This window comes from Rhineura floridana, chromosome 6 (assembly GCF_030035675.1).
Source record: "Rhineura floridana isolate rRhiFlo1 chromosome 6, rRhiFlo1.hap2, whole genome shotgun sequence".
In the NCBI taxonomy this organism is placed as follows: domain Eukaryota; kingdom Metazoa; phylum Chordata; class Lepidosauria; order Squamata; family Rhineuridae; genus Rhineura; species Rhineura floridana.
This window is the reverse complement of record NC_084485.1, coordinates 122,014,316-122,033,982: the sequence shown is the minus strand read 5'-3', so window position 1 is coordinate 122,033,982 and position 19,667 is coordinate 122,014,316. Positions and strand designations below refer to the sequence as shown.

Sequence of the window (19,667 nt, the reverse complement as noted above, 5' to 3'; positions counted from 1 at the left end):
CAAAAAACATTTAAGGTCAAAATCTGTTACTGCTATAGTCGTATCATACCATTCATTGGCATAGCTTGAACTAGCTTTAAAGTCAATTATTAAGAAACATGGGAAGTTAATAACAAAACACACAGGGGTCCATGGGAGGATCAAGTGTGGTAGATGAAAACGATAGCAATGCCAAGAAGTACAGTTCAGCAACTGGAGCCCCTGGCCCAAATGGCAACCTAGGGGCTCAAAGTGTGGAATAGTATCTGAGACAACAGGACTTGAGATCAGTAGGAGGGGGAAATTGTGGAGAGGAAGGGCTTTGGCCCTCTGTCACTGACTTAAATTTTCTAAGTGGTCCTCTAGGAAATTTAGTTGCTGAACAGAGATGTAGAGGAATACAATTCCAGATTTATTACTCAGAGACCAAAGGATTAGCCTTGTCTTTCTTTTGTCATTTGTTGTACACATGTATTTGCTCGTGGCAGCACTTCCGTTGCAGGGACAACAGATTTTTTCCCAAGCTTGGAAATACGTATTTTTGGGGCCCAAGAAAATACAATGTCCCCCAAGTACTGTGTCCACTGGCATTATAACTTGCAAGGTAGAATGGAGTTGTTACAGCAAGCTAATTAGACAGTCCCTGGAAATTACTGATAAGCAATACTACTGCGAATGTCCCCAAATGCATTTATGAGTGTCCTTTCTGAATTTTACTTACACCTTGATACAATGCATGGTTTCTTGAAAGTTACACCCATTGAGTTCAATGGAGCTTACTCCCAGGAAGTGTTCCTAGTATTGAAGCTTTAGTCATCTAATCACCTGCATCTCTGACAATGATTCCCAAATTAGAAACCACGGTGTATACAAAGCCAGCATTAAATGTACCAAACAAATATGAACTTGGGCCAGTCATTCAGAGTTTACCTTGATTTTTCATAGTGTTAGCTACATGCTTTGTCTTCTGTTGAATGGTAGAATTGCCAGATTCATTTCCCCTTTTCTTCAATACTGCTTGTGGTAGGTGTTCATTGTTGCCCTTTCCAGTGCATTTCTTCACACTAAAAACAGTAAACAGAGTGCTTGAATTATTTGAAAGATTAAAGTTCTAGATGGTAAACATATTTAAACATTTCTATGCCCTACATGTGTTTCTATGTGAAAAGCATAACAAAATGCTTTTTGTTATGTTAAAGTCCTAGCACAAAACAGATTAAAAGGGACAAATAGAATGTTAACAATACCATCTGTCATTGACTGTATAGCCTGTCCATATTTGCGTATAACAGAGTGCTCAGCATCCTATATTAATTTACAGTTGCAAAATGGAGAGTTTAAAATTATCTGTAAGAAAGGCTAAAGTATAAAGAAGAAGAAGCACCCACACACAGAGACAAAAAGAAGCAACCCCATAACATACTGGGGTTCACAAATTTTGGCTTGATGTACTAGCTAATCATCATCTGTTGACATTAATCCCTGTCTTCCCTCAAGTCCTCTGGCACATGTAAAGGGCTTCATGGAGAGGTGGGATCTTATCTGTGGTAAAGCAGGGAGATTGTAACACAAAGTAGAAGAGAAACAGTTATTTTAAATGGGAGAAGACCCCCCCTCCCTTGAGTCCTCTTCAATTCTCTAAGAAATTAGGGAAGGAATGAGAGCTTTGTGGCAATCACAGGAATGGGGCCAGAAAGATGGCTCGTCACCACTGGTGACTAGAGTTGTGGAGCCCTGACAACATTAAAAAAAGTTATATATTCTTGCTCCAAACATGAACCAAAATATAGAACTTGGAACTAAGGCTCAGGTTATAAAACAACTTGACTTCATGAACCCCATTTTCTAAAGGGAAATGACGTCCTAGAATAGGGAAAACTAGTAGCCCGACTTCCAACAAACCTGTTCATGGAACTATTAGCCTCAAGATCATTAACATGTCTTTTAGCAGGGGCTCCATTAATCATCTTCAAAGTAGACTTGGTTTTCAAAGCTGTATGATGAAATAGAATTAGAGAATAAGAGACTCATATTGATGATTATCTGCTGAAAAGTTCAAATCTCAGGGTTTAAACACACTGTCTTGGCTTCAACCCCTTCCTCCCCAAACAGATGAACCTTGGTTATCTAAAGACGCTCCAAATGCTTCCTATTCAAATAACCTCAAACAATTATTGAAATATTAGCTGATGCCTCTAAGTGATTTAGCTAAATGAAGTCCTATTAGATGTTCAAATAATCAAGAAGAGGGAGAAGAAATGCGTTTTGTCCTTATTGCTATTAACCAACTATATCTTCAAATAGTAAAAATATCTGTTAAAGATTTTCTAAGGAATGACTATGCATCCCTCTATATTTTACCAATCTAACCTTCCTTTTACAATTAAAATAACATTAAAATTATAAAATCAAATCATGACAGTTACAGTAGGGCCCCGCTAATACGGCAGGTTAGGGACCAGGACCCTGCCATAAAGCGGGGCCCCATAGACTATAATGGGCTGCATCACGCAAAAATGACGTCAAAATGACATCAAAATGTCACGCAACGGAAAAAAACCACCGTATTAGCGGAACAAGCGCTGTAAGAGCGGGGCCTTTCCCTAATTGAAAATCGCTGCATGAATGAAGCGCCATAAAGCGGAACGCCGTAAAGCGGGGCCCTACTGTACAACCCACTTCAAACTTTTTTATATAAAGGATGATCCCTGAAGTAAGTCCAAAGGGAATCTCCAATTATTACCTGAGTGTTTTTTGCTTTCTTCTGTCAATTTTTCCTCTTTCAGTTCATCTAGCTGTTCAATGGACACCTGCAGATCTGTGCTCGAGTTGGTTGACTTGCTTAGAGTTTCTGTGCCCATAGAAGAAGGAGATTCCTTTCCGCTGGTTTTCTTCAAAGGTTTTGCTTTAATTTGTACACTTGAGCTTCCAGTAAGTACTTTGGGTCGGGCACCTGAAGTTTTACCTTCTTGGTTTTTCAAGGCTTTGCCACTTCCTGCATTTTTGTGTCCACTAGCAGATGAAGACCGGTCAGAATCCTGTTTTGTAAGCAAGCTTTCAGCCTTAACATTTCCATTATTTTCAGTTTTGGGCTTTATAACAGCTCTAGCCTTTGGTGAAGGCATTTTCTCCCCCATTTTGGACTCTTTCATCATCTTGCAAACTGCTTTTTTATTGTCTTTCCCCTTTAAATCGTCATGTTTCAAAGCTTTATTAGTGCCATTCCTGTTGGTAGCTGATGTGTGTCCAGATGCTCCTAATCCATCAGATTTCATTTTATTCTGATTTGTAGAGGAACCACCCCAACTATTTTTCTGTCCGTCTGCTTTCCAAGCAGTATGTTTTATACCAGAATTGTCAGTAATGCATCTGTTTAACTGAGAGGGAAAAGACGATAATTCAGCAAAAACAGTAGGAGAGTCACTGTTATTTACTCTGGAAACTGAGTTATTTATTTAGTTCAGTATGAGTCTTAGCTACCAAATCGAAGGAAACATTTTTATCTCCCTTTCTGAGGTTTAGAAACATAGTTGATTGGAGCAACTAAGGTTGCAACCCTAAATACACTTACTAAGGAGAAAACCCCATTGGATATGATGGGATTAGCTTCTAAGACATGCATGAGATTGCACTGTAAATACATAAAAGCCACTTCCCAGCATTTGGACCTCATTCACATCACACATTTGAAAATGGAAATGGACTGCCTTCAAGTCGATCCCGACTTATGGCGACCCTATGAATAGGGATTTCATGATATTCAGAGGGGGCTTACCATTGCCTCCCTCTGAGGCTGGTCCTCCCCAGCTGGCTAGGCCCTGCTCAGCTTGCCACAGCTGCACAAGCCAGCCCCTTCCTTGTCCGCAACTGCCAGTTGGGGGGCAACTGGGCTCCTTGGGACTATGCAGCTTGCCCACAGCTGCACAGGTGGCAGGTCACGTAACCCCTGAGCCACTCACTGTGGGGGTGATCTTTAGCTGGCCCTTTACACCCAGGAGACACGAGCGGGGATTTGAACTCCCAGACTCTGGACTCCCAGCCAGGCTATCCTCCCCACTGTGCTATACCAGCTGATCATCATACATTTATTCCACTATTATTCCACTTTAAACAGTCATGGCTTCCCCCAAAGAATCCTGGGAAGTGTAGTTTGTGAAGGGTGCTGACAGCTGTTAGCAGACCCCAAGTCCCCTCACAGAGCTACAATTCCTAGAGTTCTCTGGGAAGAGGGACTGACTGTTAAATCACTCTAAAAATTACAGTGTATGAGGGGAATAGCTCCTAACAACCCTCAGCACAAACTACACTTCCCAGGATTCTTTGAAGAAAGCATGGCCAAGAACCAAGAATCCAGGAGGGTGCTATGCAGGTCAAGGGCCAGAGGTATGCAGAGAGGAAAAGGATCAATTCTCAATAGCTGGGGTCACTGGGGACTATACAGAAATTTACTCAAGAGTTCTTTCTGAGTATATCTAATATGTTTTGCTTTTTTCTATATAAAAAATGAATGGGTGCATTCATTCCGGTAAGGGAAGTAAAAATCTGCACTTAGGAACACAGTTGTAATGGGGGCTAAAATAAGCCCTCTCTTCTAGACTAGAGGTGAACATTTTTAGCTCCATGGGCCAAACCCTCAGACCCTGGCTCCACGGGCCAGACCCTGGGGGGCAGGGTTGCCCATCTGTCAATTACCTGACATCACAATGAGATCAGTTGCAAGGTGCTTTCAAGTCCCTAAGTTGGGATTTCTACACACCTTCCAAGTTACTAGTAAAACAGTTTTTGCCTTTGTTTTAAGCAGGGGAGTCTGATGCAAACCCCTTCCTGAATTGGAATTCTGCCATATTGATCAAAATTTAATCTCTCCCAGCTTGTCATCTGATGGGCGGGTTCGGCTGGGTTTGGGTAAAGTGACCTCGCAGGCCAAGACTAGTCTGAGGGCTGGAGGTTCCCCACTCCTGCTCAAGACACTGGGCTCCATGTATAGAGCACAGAGAGACAATATATATTGTAAGGACTTCGTGAAGATGTAAGTCCATCCTCCACTGACACCTGGCAAGAACATATTTCTAGGAGTTTGCTGAAAATTTTAGTTTTGCTAATTATAAATATACATATAAATGAAGTCAGGCACTGTTTTTACTACACTTCAGGTCGTATTTCCTAGTCACTATATTTGCAACAGAAGCCTAAGAAAAAACAAAGTGTCCCCTAGTGCATAGTACAGGGATGGGAAGTTGTATATCCCCCAGATGTTGCTGGACAAACTCCAGCATGGCTGATGGTCAGGGATGATAGGATTTGTAGTGCAACAACAGGGAGAGCCACAGGTTTCCCATCCTTGGTTTAGTATCCTATTATGTATTTTTTCATATATGTATGTGTGTGTATGCATATGTGTATGAACACACACACACACAAGTATGTACATACATTTTAGGTTGAATTCTCTTGCAAACATCTGTCTCAAAATATGGAGATCAACTGGTTATTTACTTGATAGGATCAGTGAACTGAACAGCTCCATTTCACTAGGTGGGACACTATTTGCTTTGCAACTTGAAAAATATGCTTTTATGAAAAGGCCTTATCAGAGATTCATGCAAGAAGCAGAATGCAAATTACTCTTTTTCTAATCACTTTGGGGTTAAGTGTTGATTCTTGCTAAACTAACCCTTCCCATAAAAGGGAGTCCATTTCCCCCACAAAGATGTCTAAAACACAGTGTCAGGAAGATCACAGGTGGGCATGAGCTCAAGTAAAATTACAAGGAGACAAAGATGGCTAAAATATAGGCCTCCAGCCACTCAAAATAATTACTCACAGCTTGTGGTTTCTGTTGTTTTACCTGAGAACTAGTGAATATGGGCTTTTTGGTAGGTCTTCTGTCATCGCCTTTATCAAAAGCAGCTGTGTAAGAAAAACACATCTTCCTTTAGAAAATAATATTGGAGAGAAAGGATGGAGAAACAGCTTTGGTGAGAACCCTTATGCAGAACAGTTAGGGCAGCATTTGAGAGGGAGGCACATTTTAGAGCACAAGTTATCCAGAGAGAATAGCAGTATTTGACCTGAAGTACAGAAGAACGGAAGAAAATATATCGGTTCTAGGAAGAATCCCTTCAATTTTTTATTTGTTCATCCTTTGAAAAGAATGGGGCCACATGTTTTCTGATACAAGCGAGTTTATTAGCAACTATAGCAAACTTTATTGTATGTAGCTACCTTAATGCACAACAATCATTTAACACAGAAGTGCCGCCTTCTCATATCAGTTCAATGGTATTTTTCAAACACTGGGAATCTGTATCTGCAAGATTAAGCTGAGGAATGAAGTTCCCGTTGTAAGCAAAATTCTGTTTTGGTTATGCAAAGGTCATCATACAAGTTTTAAAGTAGAGCATGCTTGAATGAAGCTCCCAGATGTGGCACAGTAATGCGACTTCTGCAGTGCTACAGCTTACGTAACCTACACTAGACAGATGCAAATATAAGAAATGTACTTGGTCAGAATATCCTTCGCCAGGGAGCAATTTTTATCTGCCACAAAGAATTACATAAATCACTTCACTCCATCCACTATGAAAGTGACTGTACTAGTTACATATTTTATGAACACATAACATGCAAGGGTCAACTGTACCAACAACAAAAACACCTAGCACTTGTTTATTGAGTTCCTCTGTGAACCTCTGTTGTTAAAGAAAGCCATGAGGCTAAAATGACACCATGGGGGTTATTTTTAGGGATGACTCTTTCTCTCAAGTATATACATATATCTATACATACATACAAATACATTATAAATAAGTATTGTTCCATTGGAACAGATAAATTACTCCAATCCAAATTGTTTCTATTTTTTAGCCTACTATTACAGCTATTTTTTTTTAAAAAAAACCTGCAGTCTCAGGCAATCTAAATAAAAGCTTTTAAAAATTATATGCTTTTTTGAAAGCTAATGTGAACATTCCAATAGTTGCCACAGGAAGGTAACTCCAGGTTTTGATTGTACAAATATATACAAAATTAAAACACAAGAATTAATGCTCCCGTTCTTTAAAAATCACAAAGCCACATTACTGGTAAGACACAACACTAACTTCATGAACACAGGGTTGGTTACTGTATCCCATCTATAGATCCTAATGCTTTTAAACTATAAGGCATTTAGAATGATACAGTCTGACACTCCAAAACCAATTCTATTTTCGACATGACATTGAGCTACTGATATTCAGGAAACCAGGAAAAAAAGCATAAGTTAACAAACAAGCCTCTGTTACAACCTTTAAATAATATTTCACAATCTAGTTTATCCAGAGTGCTCTTGGTATATACTATGTAAACAAGGAGGTTTTTTTTATTTTAATAAGCATTCATTTATTGCTACCCAAAAGCTGTGCAAAATGCTGTAATCTTGAATATGTAGCATGCTTCCTTGATTAAAGGAACTACATGAACACAGCAGAAATATTCAAGCATTGCCCTGAAGCCATTTTCAAGTACCTCATCTGCAAGATTTCATTCCATACATTTGAAAACAAAGGGGAGGAAAAGGAACCAGAGCAAGACTCCTTTTGTTTAAGGCTCAAATTCTGCTGCTTACATTTAAGAGGCCACTATGCAGCTTCTTTGATGATTGTTCTGCAGCACACAACAGTATCACAGTACCATAGTGATTATGAAGTTGATAGACACATTTTGTTCACTGTAAGTGAGTTCTGTTATTAGGAAACATTAAAGCTTTCCATAGAGTGAAATGGAAACTAAAATCCTCCATCCATTACATATAAATTAATCAGTCATCAGCTATGTATAGAATTCTTTCTACAATGCCCAAGTGCTTTAAATCCCAATGTAATATTTTAATAGTTCAAAGTACAAACAAAAGACAACCTACCTATTTATATGACTCCACGTATCTGCAGTTCCATGTATCTGCAGTAATAACATGCAAGCAGAGTAGTTCACAATGGGGATGTGCAATCACTTGGCTTCCATGCTTGAAGCTAGCTGAGCATTTCCCCACCTAATTCTTATGTATTATTTGAGAGCAGAAGCCTCAGAGATATTCTTCCAGCTATCATTAATTACCAGTTCCCCTTATTTCTTTAATAAGGACACATCTGTTATGCAAAACGCTAAGCTCTTGATAGCTTGCCTACCTGCTTGTATTTTCTTTTGATCATCTGGCTTCAGCAGCTCCCAGCTCTCTGTGTGACGAACAGCATAAAAAGACTGAACCAGGAAGATCCACAGCTTATCACGCAGAGCCTGGATCTTGCATGTAAACCCCTGTGTTCAAGTAAGAAAATCAGCAGCTGGAAAGAGCCACATTGTCATAGCAACCAGTCATTATTCCTTACAGAATCTACTTACTCTTTAAGCTAGATCAATGATGTCATCACTTATATTTTATGATTACCGAGATGTATATGAGCTTTGCGAAGGCCAATTGTCCTGCACCATAATTTTACACAGCTTGAAGCCAAGCCACTCCCACAAAAACTGTAGCTCATAAAAAAATCCACTCCCCCCCCTTTTTTTTTTTTACAAATGAATCTCTTCATAGCTTTTTACTCTCGGCTGTGTCACTACAAGGTCAAATCCTCTGGAGGCCAATAATGCATCTGATTAAATTTCCATCACTCTTACTGAGTAAGTCAACAATAGAAGAGGATTGCAATCATACAGAGTAATAATTTATGTTGTTTCTGTATACAACAGCTCATCATGCCAAATTTTAAACCATAGCTGCCCAACAGGTACCATCCAGGACACTGTTAAATTTCATTTTTAGAAGTAAGACTGTGGAAACACAAAAATGTGGTAGTTTCATCAAAGGCTAGTAAAAATATTTTAAAAATATTTTCCAAAGGAAGATGCAAATAACCTTTGCCTTTACTAGCAGAAAGTAGTCTCCACAAATATTTAAAGCACCCATTCAGTCTTAAGTATATAGTGGCCTGGTTTGCACATCGCACGAAGCCAAACCTTGCTTAGCACGAATGCACAGGCTCTTGGAGAAAAGCTCATACCTGCTTTGCTCCTCCCCATCCCTTTTTGCTGCCACAAAGCCAAGGTTTGGCTTAATGTGCTGTCTGAGCCTGGGTTTGTGGTTAAACTCTCTCCAGACTAAAATTTGTTCATAATTAAGTCTGGAGACAGCTTAACCACAACCCTGGGTTTGGAGAGCACACTAAACCAAGCCTTACCTTAGCTCCGTGCCAGGTGGCAGCAAAAAGGACCAATGAGGAGCAAAGCAGCTGTGAGCTCTTCCCTGGGAGCTCGCACATTTGTACATTCATGCTAAAGTGAGATTTGGTTTAGCGCAACGTGCAAACCAGTGACAAATAAATTAATGGCCACTTAACTGGATTCTTTGTATTCTGTTACTGATCCCTACAGCCTCTCAGGAATAAGGAATACACCTCCACAATAACATATCTTAATAAGAGGAAGCTACCTCCTACAAAGTCAGACCAATGATCCATCTACTCTGCTACTGTCAAGGTGAACAGGCTGTGGGTTTGAAATCCAGGTCTCAAAGTCTTACATAAAGATTTTTCCTAGGCCTGCTTAACTGGAAATCTCTCAGCAAAAGATGCATAGACCTTATAAGTCTGTTAAGCACAAGGTTAACTTAAGTTACCCCTGAGGGATGATTTGCATTTCTCCAGACAGCTGGGGGACATACAGAGTTCCAATCCATTAATGAACTTCAGATCAGTAATATATAAGTGAGTTAGGATTTCCCAAACTGCCACAAGTCATTTATGTTCCCAAAAATAAGGGGTAGAAATTGTATTACTCCATTTGCCAAGGAACACAATATGAATATATTATTTTGAAAAATTGAATCCTGGGTGTATTCAGTGCCCACAAAATGTGAAGCTTCCATTGAAGAAAAAATGAAAAGGGAGGAAGGAATGGAATGGGGTATCCTGGAAACATGGATGGATAGCTGGCACTGTTAGGTAAGCTTGTTTATGCTATCTGAGCAGTTAAAGATCTCTTCTTGAAAACCGTTGAACCTTAACTCCCCCCCCCAAGACAGACTATAAAGCATCACTACTGAGTTGGAGGAGATCTGATGTTTTTAATGTGGATTTAATAACAACTTGTTTGTCTATCTGAATTACATAGCTGCTTCTGTTATCTTGCAGCTGGCTCCAACTCAAAAGACATGGACTGTGATCCAGACAGATAAATGTAATGTCCCCCATGTATAACAGAGCTTTTCAGCCCCTCCATGTGTAATAGAACCACTCATGCTTCCCTTAAAAAAAAGAAAAAGAGAAAAGAAAAAGAACCCTCTTCTGAAAGTTAAGAAACCTCTGAAATAGTATTTGAGACTGCAGGTACAGAGATAGGCCAGAAATCACCAACTCCTCTGCACTTGGAGCCCAATAAATGGAGGACATTTTTTACTGTAACACTTTTGAATGAATTAGATTCATTTTACAGAGGAGCAGCACAGGAATACAGACAAGCAAGCTTGCTTAAGATGACACCACCACTTATTTCAGCAAGACACACAAGAATACACTTAAGTAGTCTGTTGCACCAGAACAGAAAACGGGGTGGAAGAAAGACACAGATATACAGAACTTCCATCCAATGTACTAGCAGAAAACTCATTCCACAAGTGCCAATCCTTATGTAGCGAAAACACTGTCAATACATAAGGGATCAGCAGGCTCAGGGGATTTGAAGGGGAGAACCCCACGGTTTGCAGAAGTACAAAAATAAACTTTAGAAAAAAACATAATGAGAAGAAACCCCAAACAGCCTATTGAGTACTGGATGCATTCAATGCCCACAAAATATGAAGCTTCCATTGAAGGAAAAATTGGAAAGGGAGGAAGGAATGGAATGGAGTATCCTGGAAGTGGGGATGGATAGCTAGCACCCTGAAAGTCAACACAGCACATTTTGTCAAAAGGTCCTACTTCTAGCAAGATTGGAGCAGAATACCCCAGATCACTTAAGTTCAAATGAGCTCCTCCACAAACTTTTAACATTTTAAGTCCCATCAGCTCCAGCAAGCATGACTAATGGCCAGGGATGATGGAAGCTGTAGTTCAGCAACATCTGGCCACAGGTTCCCCACACCTATTTTAAAGGATAATTCATTAAACAGATCTCAACTGTGGAATATTTTTCCCTCTTGAAATTTTGTAAGACCTACCGTCTCCTTCACCTTTGCAGAATTTAACAAAGTGTCCATAGCTGTAAGAAGACAGCAACCATTTTCAGTGCCAACACCCTTCTCAACTGCTTCAAACACTTGATCAAGGAGGTCAGGTTGGCTGCTCATGGCCTGAGACTAGAAGATATTATAGAAGCAATCAGTTGAATTTTTTTTTTTTTTTTAAAGAAAATGCATTTTGGTGGCAGATTTTTTGTATAGGCAATACTCTCTCGTCACGCTTCCCCATTTCCATGATAAAAAACCCCAGTCTAATCTAGCATTATCTTAAACAGTGGCTAGCAAAACGCCCTTGAGAAACTCACAAGCAGGAACAGTGGCATTTATCACTAAGTGTGCATATAAAAATGTCTGCATAAAGGGCTAGCATAGAAGAAAGTCCTGAAAACACATGGGCTAGTTTTGATCTATTCACATTTATTTATAACATTTTTATACCACTTAATATAACAAAAATGTAAACAAACATTTACCCAAGGCTGAAACCCTCAGCCTCACTTTGTAAACACAAGTTAGGTATTTGTGCTTCTTTATTTTTTCCACTGCCACCAATTCACTCAAAATGCTTTGGAAACTTCCTAGTAGCTTGTATAGTGGGCTTAGGCATGGGATGGACATCGACACTACAGATAGGATGAACTTGTAGCTAAGATTGTTGATTTATTAAAGCAGAAGGTACGTACGTAAGGGAATACTGATATTTACACTGGGGTCCTAAAAGATGCATGATGACAGTTTCTAAAGACTAAAGAGATACACTGTTGCTGAAATCAGTCTAAGTGGCTTTTTACCTCCGACCAAATTCCCTCATCATCCACCACAGCTAAAAGTACCCACAACCCAGGCCAGCTACTGGGGACAATCAGCCTCTGTACCCCAAAACTGCTCTGACTGTACTCCTAGCTGCTTGGAGAGTTTAGCCAACTTTAAAAATCTGCTTGTGTCACCTTCTTCTGGTAAGACCTTTATACAGGGAGGCCTCTCAGACAAACTCAGTCACTGGCTCCCTTTCCCTGATCTTTACCAGAAAAATATTAACAACACACTGGGTATTAATATCCAGGCCGCAGCTTTCCCCTCAGTTCTCCTCCCTCCATCTACTGACCATCTTTTACTTGCAGCACCTATCCTAACTGACAGTTAACTTCCTACTCTATAACCTCCAGCCATTCTGCCGTCACCCAGACTAATCAGAAATTATTCAGGTGCTTGGCAGCAACTGTCACTTAAAGTAAGACCTTGTGGTGGAACTCTTGTTTGCTGAAGGGAGCACTAAGTGGATTTTTCCACCTCCTGGGAGTAGGGATGGGATCTCTTGGCTGCATCGAAAGCATTCTGTCAACCTAACAGGCAGTATCAATTCAAGTTTGTTCTTTGTCCACTATCCATTGCTTTTCCGGGTGTGATTTTTTCCTCCCTCAAAATATCAATATTAATATAGATATTTTGAAAGAAAATATCAATATTTTGAAAGGAAAGTGGCTTTGCGTCATCCGCTGCTGTTATATATTATAGGCTGGCTTGCTTCCTCCCTGCTTGGAGCTTGGATTATTCAAGTGGAAAGGTGGGCGGGAGACAGACAGCACTGTAGTGCTGTGCTGTGAATAAAATAAGTAAAAGAACAATATATTCAAGGAAATATTCAAGGGGGGGAATCTGGTGTCGGGGGGAAGCTGCTGAGGTTCAGAGCAAACAGGATCACTCTGCAAAGATGGAAAATATGCACACCATTTTAAAATCCAGTGCTAAATCCAAATTCAGTGGAATTCTCACCCATCCCTTTCTGTTAGCAGGAGCTAGGTCCTGCTGACTCTTCTATGCTTAGACATTCCCATCCTTTACATTTCCTGAACCTTTTCACGTTTTTCTTCTGGAGGCATTCAGCTTCTCATACTCCTCCAGAGCCTCTTTCAGTGGTGTGGCTTAGCTCTGGAAGATGCAATGTAGCAAGAAGAGAAACTTTCGCTGCAGTCCTATGCATAGTATTGCAGCCTGTGAGTATTTGTAAGCTGCTTTTCTGCAGCACTAAGTTACCATAGCCAGCAGCCACTCATAGGAAGGAAGGAGTCCAGTGTCTGGGTATCCTAATTTGAGCCCCAGCACCTTTCAGTTAAGCACTGCCTGGAAGGGAGGCAGTACAGCCAACCTGTGAGTGGTGTTGGAGGACCTGATACTGCAGCATTGCTTATGCTAACCAATCAGGTCCTTGGTTGTGAGACCACTACACATGTTACATCAAGTAAGCCAATATTTAAATAATAGATTGCATAGAGATTTGCTCAGAAGCGATGTTTTTTTTTTAAAAAAACAAATATTGTACCCATGGCCATGTGAGATATGATTTGTAAACACAGGTAAAGCAGTGGATGTTGTGGATGTGCAGCACATCTCAAGGGTGAGTTAGTAAAATACTTTCTTATAACAGCTTTGCAGTTTCACTCCCCCCCCATGCATTTAGCCACTGTGTGAATAGGACCCTGGACTAGATGGGCCACTGGCCTGATCCAACAAGCTGTTCTTATGTTCTCTAACAAGACAAGTATTCACATTTACCAGTTCTCTGAAGTTTGGGGGAATATTGCAAGTGGGGGCATTTGGGTGAAAACTCTAGTCTTTCTTAAGCTCAATCAAGTACCCTGCTGGATCAGACCAATCAGACCTCTCATCCAGCATCTCATTTCCCAGAGTATATTTGTGTTTTTTGTAAGCCGTCTTGAGGGCTTTTGGCCGAAAGGCGGGGTATAAATAAATAAATAAACCCAAGAATAACCAACCTTACTGAAACTGTAATCACATTTGCAAACCAGATCAACTGTTATGGATACTGCCCCCCCCCCAACCAAGCACATACCACAGCCTATTCTAGTGGTTATAATAGAATGCTTCTATGGTTATAATTTCATGTGGGGGAGAGGGCCCTGTGAAGCACAGCAGGCACCATGTTGGCAACCTCTGCACTAATGAAAAAATTCACAAGGCCACTGAAATAAAAGGGAATCTACCATCGTGTGTGTGTGTGTACGTACGTACGTATGTATATACGTACTCACTCCCACACTCTCTCTCCCCCACTCTCTCCCTCCAACGCAGTCCCTCTCAGAAGCAAGCTCTGGTAAGTTCATTGGGACTCACTCCCAGGTAAGTGAATATAGGATTGCATTCTTGTAACTGGTTCTAAAAATAAACAAGGAGCTGGAGCCCCTTCACCTCAGGGGGAAGTTCCTTTGCTGCTTCGAAGCCCAAGCTTCTACGTGACAGTGGATTCTAGCCTATAATATTAGTTGTCATAACATTGGTATAAATCAGATATATTTTACCTGTAGCAGGGCAAAAAAGCTCTCACTCTGTATTGTTTCGGGAAAATGTGCCACCATAAATGCTACACACTCTTCTTGTAGCCTAGATGCCAAGAGAAGAGCCGTTTCAGTCCATTTCACTTGGGGAAGGCTACCAATCAGTCGGCTGGTTTCCATCAAACGGTGGGCAGCATTCTGTGGGCTCTTAAAAGAAAATACATATGTGGTCTCAGCAACACAGAATATGCAGTTTCTGCAACATATTTCATACTCCATCCTTCAGTATAAAACCCTAATCCTAGCAATGAGTAATTTAAGTGCTCACTTTAATTATGTTCAGATGTTTTTAGTATTATAGGATCTCTGAGAACATTTAAATGCACAAACCAACAGCAAACTAGCATAACCAATATGTTCTGTGATCAGAACTTAGCTTTTATTAACTGGAATTAACTGTATAGCAAAAGTCTAACATCCATACTACCCGTAAGAGGGAATGTCTTAACCAAGGCTGGAAAACTTGAAATGGAATAAAGCAAAACTGTAATTGCAGAAGTAAACTATGATCCACTGCAGAATTATGGACATATTTACAACTAATTCTAATAGTATTTATGCTTCATAGAGTTCACCAACAGACCTATGATGTACAAGTGGTAAACATATTTGTGCATAACGTGTTCATTTTATTTAACAGAATTTGCATACTACTTAATCGTAAAAACCTCTAAGTAGGTTACATTAAATATGCATGAAAATTATCAATACAAGTCAGAAGTTAAAAACAAGACGACTTAAAAATTCAAAATATAAATAAAACCAGCAGTTAGAAATATGCATTATAAAATAAGATTACACATTAAAATGTTTGTCAACTTACATATCTGGGCCGGCTTTCTTTAACAAATACATATTTAGCAGGCACCAAAACAGTACAGTGAGGGGCATCTGCATATTGTCAGTAGGTGGAGAGTTCCAGAGTGTAAGTGCTGCCATGCTGAAAACTGATTCCTTACAAGTGTGGAATGAACATTTTGTGGCACTTATAAAATTGGCTCTCATGTACCTTTGCATAGATGCAATAGAACACTTGATGAATAGACAGGCCCAGTCCTATCATGAGCCACTTGTCTCAGGCAGAGCATAGCAAAATGTTCACCCACTCCCCTGCCTGCTCAGGCTCCCCACCACATTGTCCTAGCTGCAAACATATTAGCCCACCCTCTTGCCAACTCTGCCATGCCTCTCAAGCTACTGCTGATGGCAGCACCAGCCTCACCAGGTGCTCTAAGGCCAGGCCAGTAACATACTGGGCCATGAAGCACCACTCCTATTCTACTCTATTCCCTGTTACCACTTTCAGCCAGCAGGGCTGCGGATGTGCCACTCATTTGCTTTCTCTTCTGAGTTAAGTGTAGCAGCCACCACACCTTAAAAACAGAAGAGAAATGAGTGACCAGTCATGCTGGAGTCCTTGGGCACAAGCCTGCCCTGGCGCTCCCCTTCCACGATTCGCGGCAGGATCACTGCCACGGATCGCATGGCGAGAGCTTTGGAGCCCCTGCCATTCCCTTGCTTCATCCTACCTTTCTCGGCTGTTGTGCAGTTGTGTGCACAGTGCTGCCCTTAACCAAGATGGTCGAGGAAGCCTCTGCCGCCATATTGGCTCATGGCAGGGATGCATGCGCGTAGCACGCATGCGTGCCATCAGCAAACTGGCCTGGGTCAGCCCTGTGAGCAGATGAGCTATCCACTGTATTTTTGAAACAAAGAAAGGGAGAAAGAGAAGTAATGCTGATTTACTGGTCAGATTTAAATATATTAAATACATAACACAATACTGTATTTAAAGTATTTGCATAGGCCTTGATCAACTATTGGAATGTAAAGTAGAAGACAGATGAATCCTCATCAGAACAGGTTAATTTCTTTAGATGTGGCTTTGTACATACAGTAAAATCAGAACCAGTAGAGAACTTCATTAATGTTGATGCTTTTGTATTTTAAAACAAGCACATAGACTTACCAAAGAGTGGATCAACATGCTGAGACAATTATTCTGAAGCTCAGGGGGTAAACTAGCAAAGCTCCTCTCTGACCAACATCTTACAAAATGCCGTACTAGCCATCTGTTGAAAGGGGGGGGGAAATCTTGCTTAAGCAAATCGGTCCATCAGATTTAGTGTCACATGTAACTGCAAAGTATTTTCACATTACAAATCAAACTCAGAACGTTTTTCAAAGATTAGACGTAGAGAAGAATCAAAATATTTTAGCTCACTTACTTCATGCAAGCATCATAAAGGCTTTCTGCTCCTGCTGAATGGGCAATAGCTAGACATTCTACAACAGGCTGGTGCTTCCCAGGCATGGGCTAAAATTGTTAGAATATAACCACAATTATTGTACTTTTAAAAACTTAAGAGATTTGCAAGCTGCAAATTTCAATAGGAAACATTTTCACTGAATAGAATATTTGTATATGTGTGTACAAAATCTGGACCACTCTGAACCAGATTTCAATAGAATCAATATTCTATTATTCATTCTGCAGCCCAATTTGTTCACTCCCTCACCTAAAACGCACTTTCAAGCATTCTGTTTCTAGGGAATCCATTCCACACCAAGTTGTCTAATGATAAATCCTCCAACACAATCTAGGTCTGCCTCAGAAACTGCATCGCAGAGAATTTTGAACAGAACCCATGAACTGTATGAAGAATGCACTCAAGAACATAACCAGAAGCTGTGGCTACACATTGTGGGGGGGAACTCAGTAGCAGTGGGCAAAGTGTCTTGTCTTTTAAAGCAAGCTTGCCCATGGTTCCTGATCTTCTCATTGAGAAAACCCTGATAAAGCTTCCAAGAAGCAAAATGGAAACCACCGATCTAAAGACATTTTTTACATTTTATAAAATACATTCTGCATAACCCAATTTAGGATGAAAAATGGTTTCCAACAGCACCTTTTAAATTCTTACCCCTATTATTTAAGAAACATTTTATCCCACTTTTCCAGAATTGCTTAAAGAATCTGTTAAATCAATTTAAATATTAAGTAAATATTTTATTCCTATTGATAATTCTAATTTATCAATTAGGAAATTTACCAAGTAGTGAGTGTAAGTGATTTACAATTTAGAATTCTGGCTTGCAATACCTAGACTGAACATTTGATCCCAAGAACTTTGGACAGTTTGGCTCTTATGGTTATCAAAGTAAAAATAAAAATGGTAACACACCTTGTGAAAAAAGTTGCAGTAGTCTCTTTTCAGAACATACATAGCTACTTCTCTCAGACCCTCTAGTCCATACATGTCTGCAATGTTCAGTAAGGAACTGAAGTTAAAGTAATAATAAAAATTATACAGAAGTCAATACAAGTAAAGCTGTGTTGAGTTGCCTATAATGGTATCATTCCATAATAACTTGTATTACATTCAGACAAGTGTAAAACAATTACTTTTTGTATTCTAAATAGTTTTTTTAAGAGCCAAGTAAAGCAACATTTTTGAAGGTATCCAGTATTCCAACAACAATTTAAAATCAATTCAATATAAGCTTTGCAACCCTGCTATATGAATTTCAAATGGATAATTCATGCTATATGTCATGGTGGTGAATCTATTTCAGTCCAAGCATCATAGTCCTTTCTGAGCAACCTTCTGGGGGTCACAGGTCAGTGACAGGAGAGGCCAGAGGCAAAAGTGGGTAAAGCAATGAATGTAAATTTTACTTTTGTAGAGTTGGCTATTTTACATATGCACACACAAACACACTCTTACCTCTCCAACCTCCAGCCAGCCAAGCAAAAGGCATTTTCAAACTTCAAAGAATGCATTTCAACCAAGCAAAAACATTCAGGGTGCAAAGCACGGCCAGTGAGGGGAGTGGCCTGGGGATAGTTCCGAGGGCCAGATAGAGGCCTGGAGGGCCACATTCAGGTTCCAGGCCTGAGGTTCCCCACCCCTGTTATAAATGCCTTAATGCCTCAAATACGTAGGGGGAGAGTGATGCCTGGCTTTACCATTGTAATGACACCTCTTTTCATTATGAAGATTCTGAACAAAAAGAATATTCAAGGGCTATCATTTATTCAAAAACTGTCATAAGGACAAGGGCACAAATACTGTAACTCAGCAATAGCCAAAATGATGCCCTCAAGATGTTGGACACACAGATGGAAGCTGTAGGCCACATTTGCCATGCTGGCTTGAGCTGATAGGAGTTGTAGTCCATAAGACCTGGAGGGCAGCACATTGGCTACCCTAATTGTAATTTGACATCTTTATTACATTTCAAAACAGCTGCCATTGTGGATCAGATATATTTAGGCAATGGATCAGAAACAATTAGGCAATGTTGCTATTGATTTTGTCTCACATTTGGGGGTAAAATGAAACAAGAACTATCTTTAACAGGATAGTGTGCCATACAGTATTGTAGACAGATGCTAAACTGATAAAGATCACTGTCTCCAGATTCTGTTGATGCTCACTTTCTGTATGCATACAAGTAACATGTTCTAATATATTAACAATTTTGAGCTAATTATATGAACATGAATTATGAATTATATGAATACAGTGAAGAACTCTATAAAAGAGATGCAAGGATGATGGATTCATTCATGGAGGAACCGTATGAAGAACCAGAAATTTTAGAATGTGAGGTCAAAACTGCTCTTAAAATACTTGGAAGAAACAAATCACCAGGAACAGATGGCATACCAACAGAGCTGCTACAAGTTACTGAGACTGAACCTGTCCAAAGTTTGACAAATTGTCAACAAATATGGAAAACAATGGCCCACAGATTGGAAGCGTTCCATATACATCCCAATGTGGGAGGGGTAGGGGAGGAACTATACAACGGCACATCCTGCTCCTGATCTCTTAACCAATGTTAAGAGATTGGGAGCATTATTTTTGCGCTGCTCCCCTCCCCCCAAATGACATGATGTGTGCCAGTTTCAGGCATGGAGAGCACAAGGGAAAGTGTTTTCAGTGACTGACTGTCCCTCTTCTTCAGTTTTGGGACACCCTATTACAAGCCTGGCTTTGGGGGTTCTGGATAAAATTATATTTTTATTCTGATATAATTTTATCTCATTTTATGCTAAGCAGGCTTTCGTTTTGCTACCCATCTTGGGCCTTTGAGATGGGCAAGAACATAAA

At 40.1% G+C, this 19,667-nt stretch overlaps 1 protein-coding gene across 2 annotated transcripts in view; it reads right to left on the bottom strand.

Moving 5' to 3' along the window:
- Positions 1–19,667, bottom strand: part of BTBD8 (BTB domain containing 8) — a 57,628-nt gene that overhangs the window by 5,392 nt on the left and 32,569 nt on the right. For both annotated transcript variants that reach the window (XM_061633664.1, XM_061633665.1), the window contains exons 7-16: positions 17,733–17,829; positions 16,776–16,864; positions 16,517–16,619; positions 14,512–14,694; positions 11,174–11,311; positions 8,148–8,277; positions 5,828–5,889; positions 2,723–3,356; positions 1,882–1,972; positions 910–1,043 (exon numbers count right to left, since the gene is read on the bottom strand). In XM_061633664.1, coding sequence (XP_061489648.1) covers positions 910–1,043; positions 1,882–1,972; positions 2,723–3,356; positions 5,828–5,889; positions 8,148–8,277; positions 11,174–11,311; positions 14,512–14,694; positions 16,517–16,619; positions 16,776–16,864; positions 17,733–17,829 — 1,661 coding nt within the window. The remainder of the gene's footprint in view (positions 1–909; positions 1,044–1,881; positions 1,973–2,722; positions 3,357–5,827; positions 5,890–8,147; positions 8,278–11,173; positions 11,312–14,511; positions 14,695–16,516; positions 16,620–16,775; positions 16,865–17,732; positions 17,830–19,667) is intronic.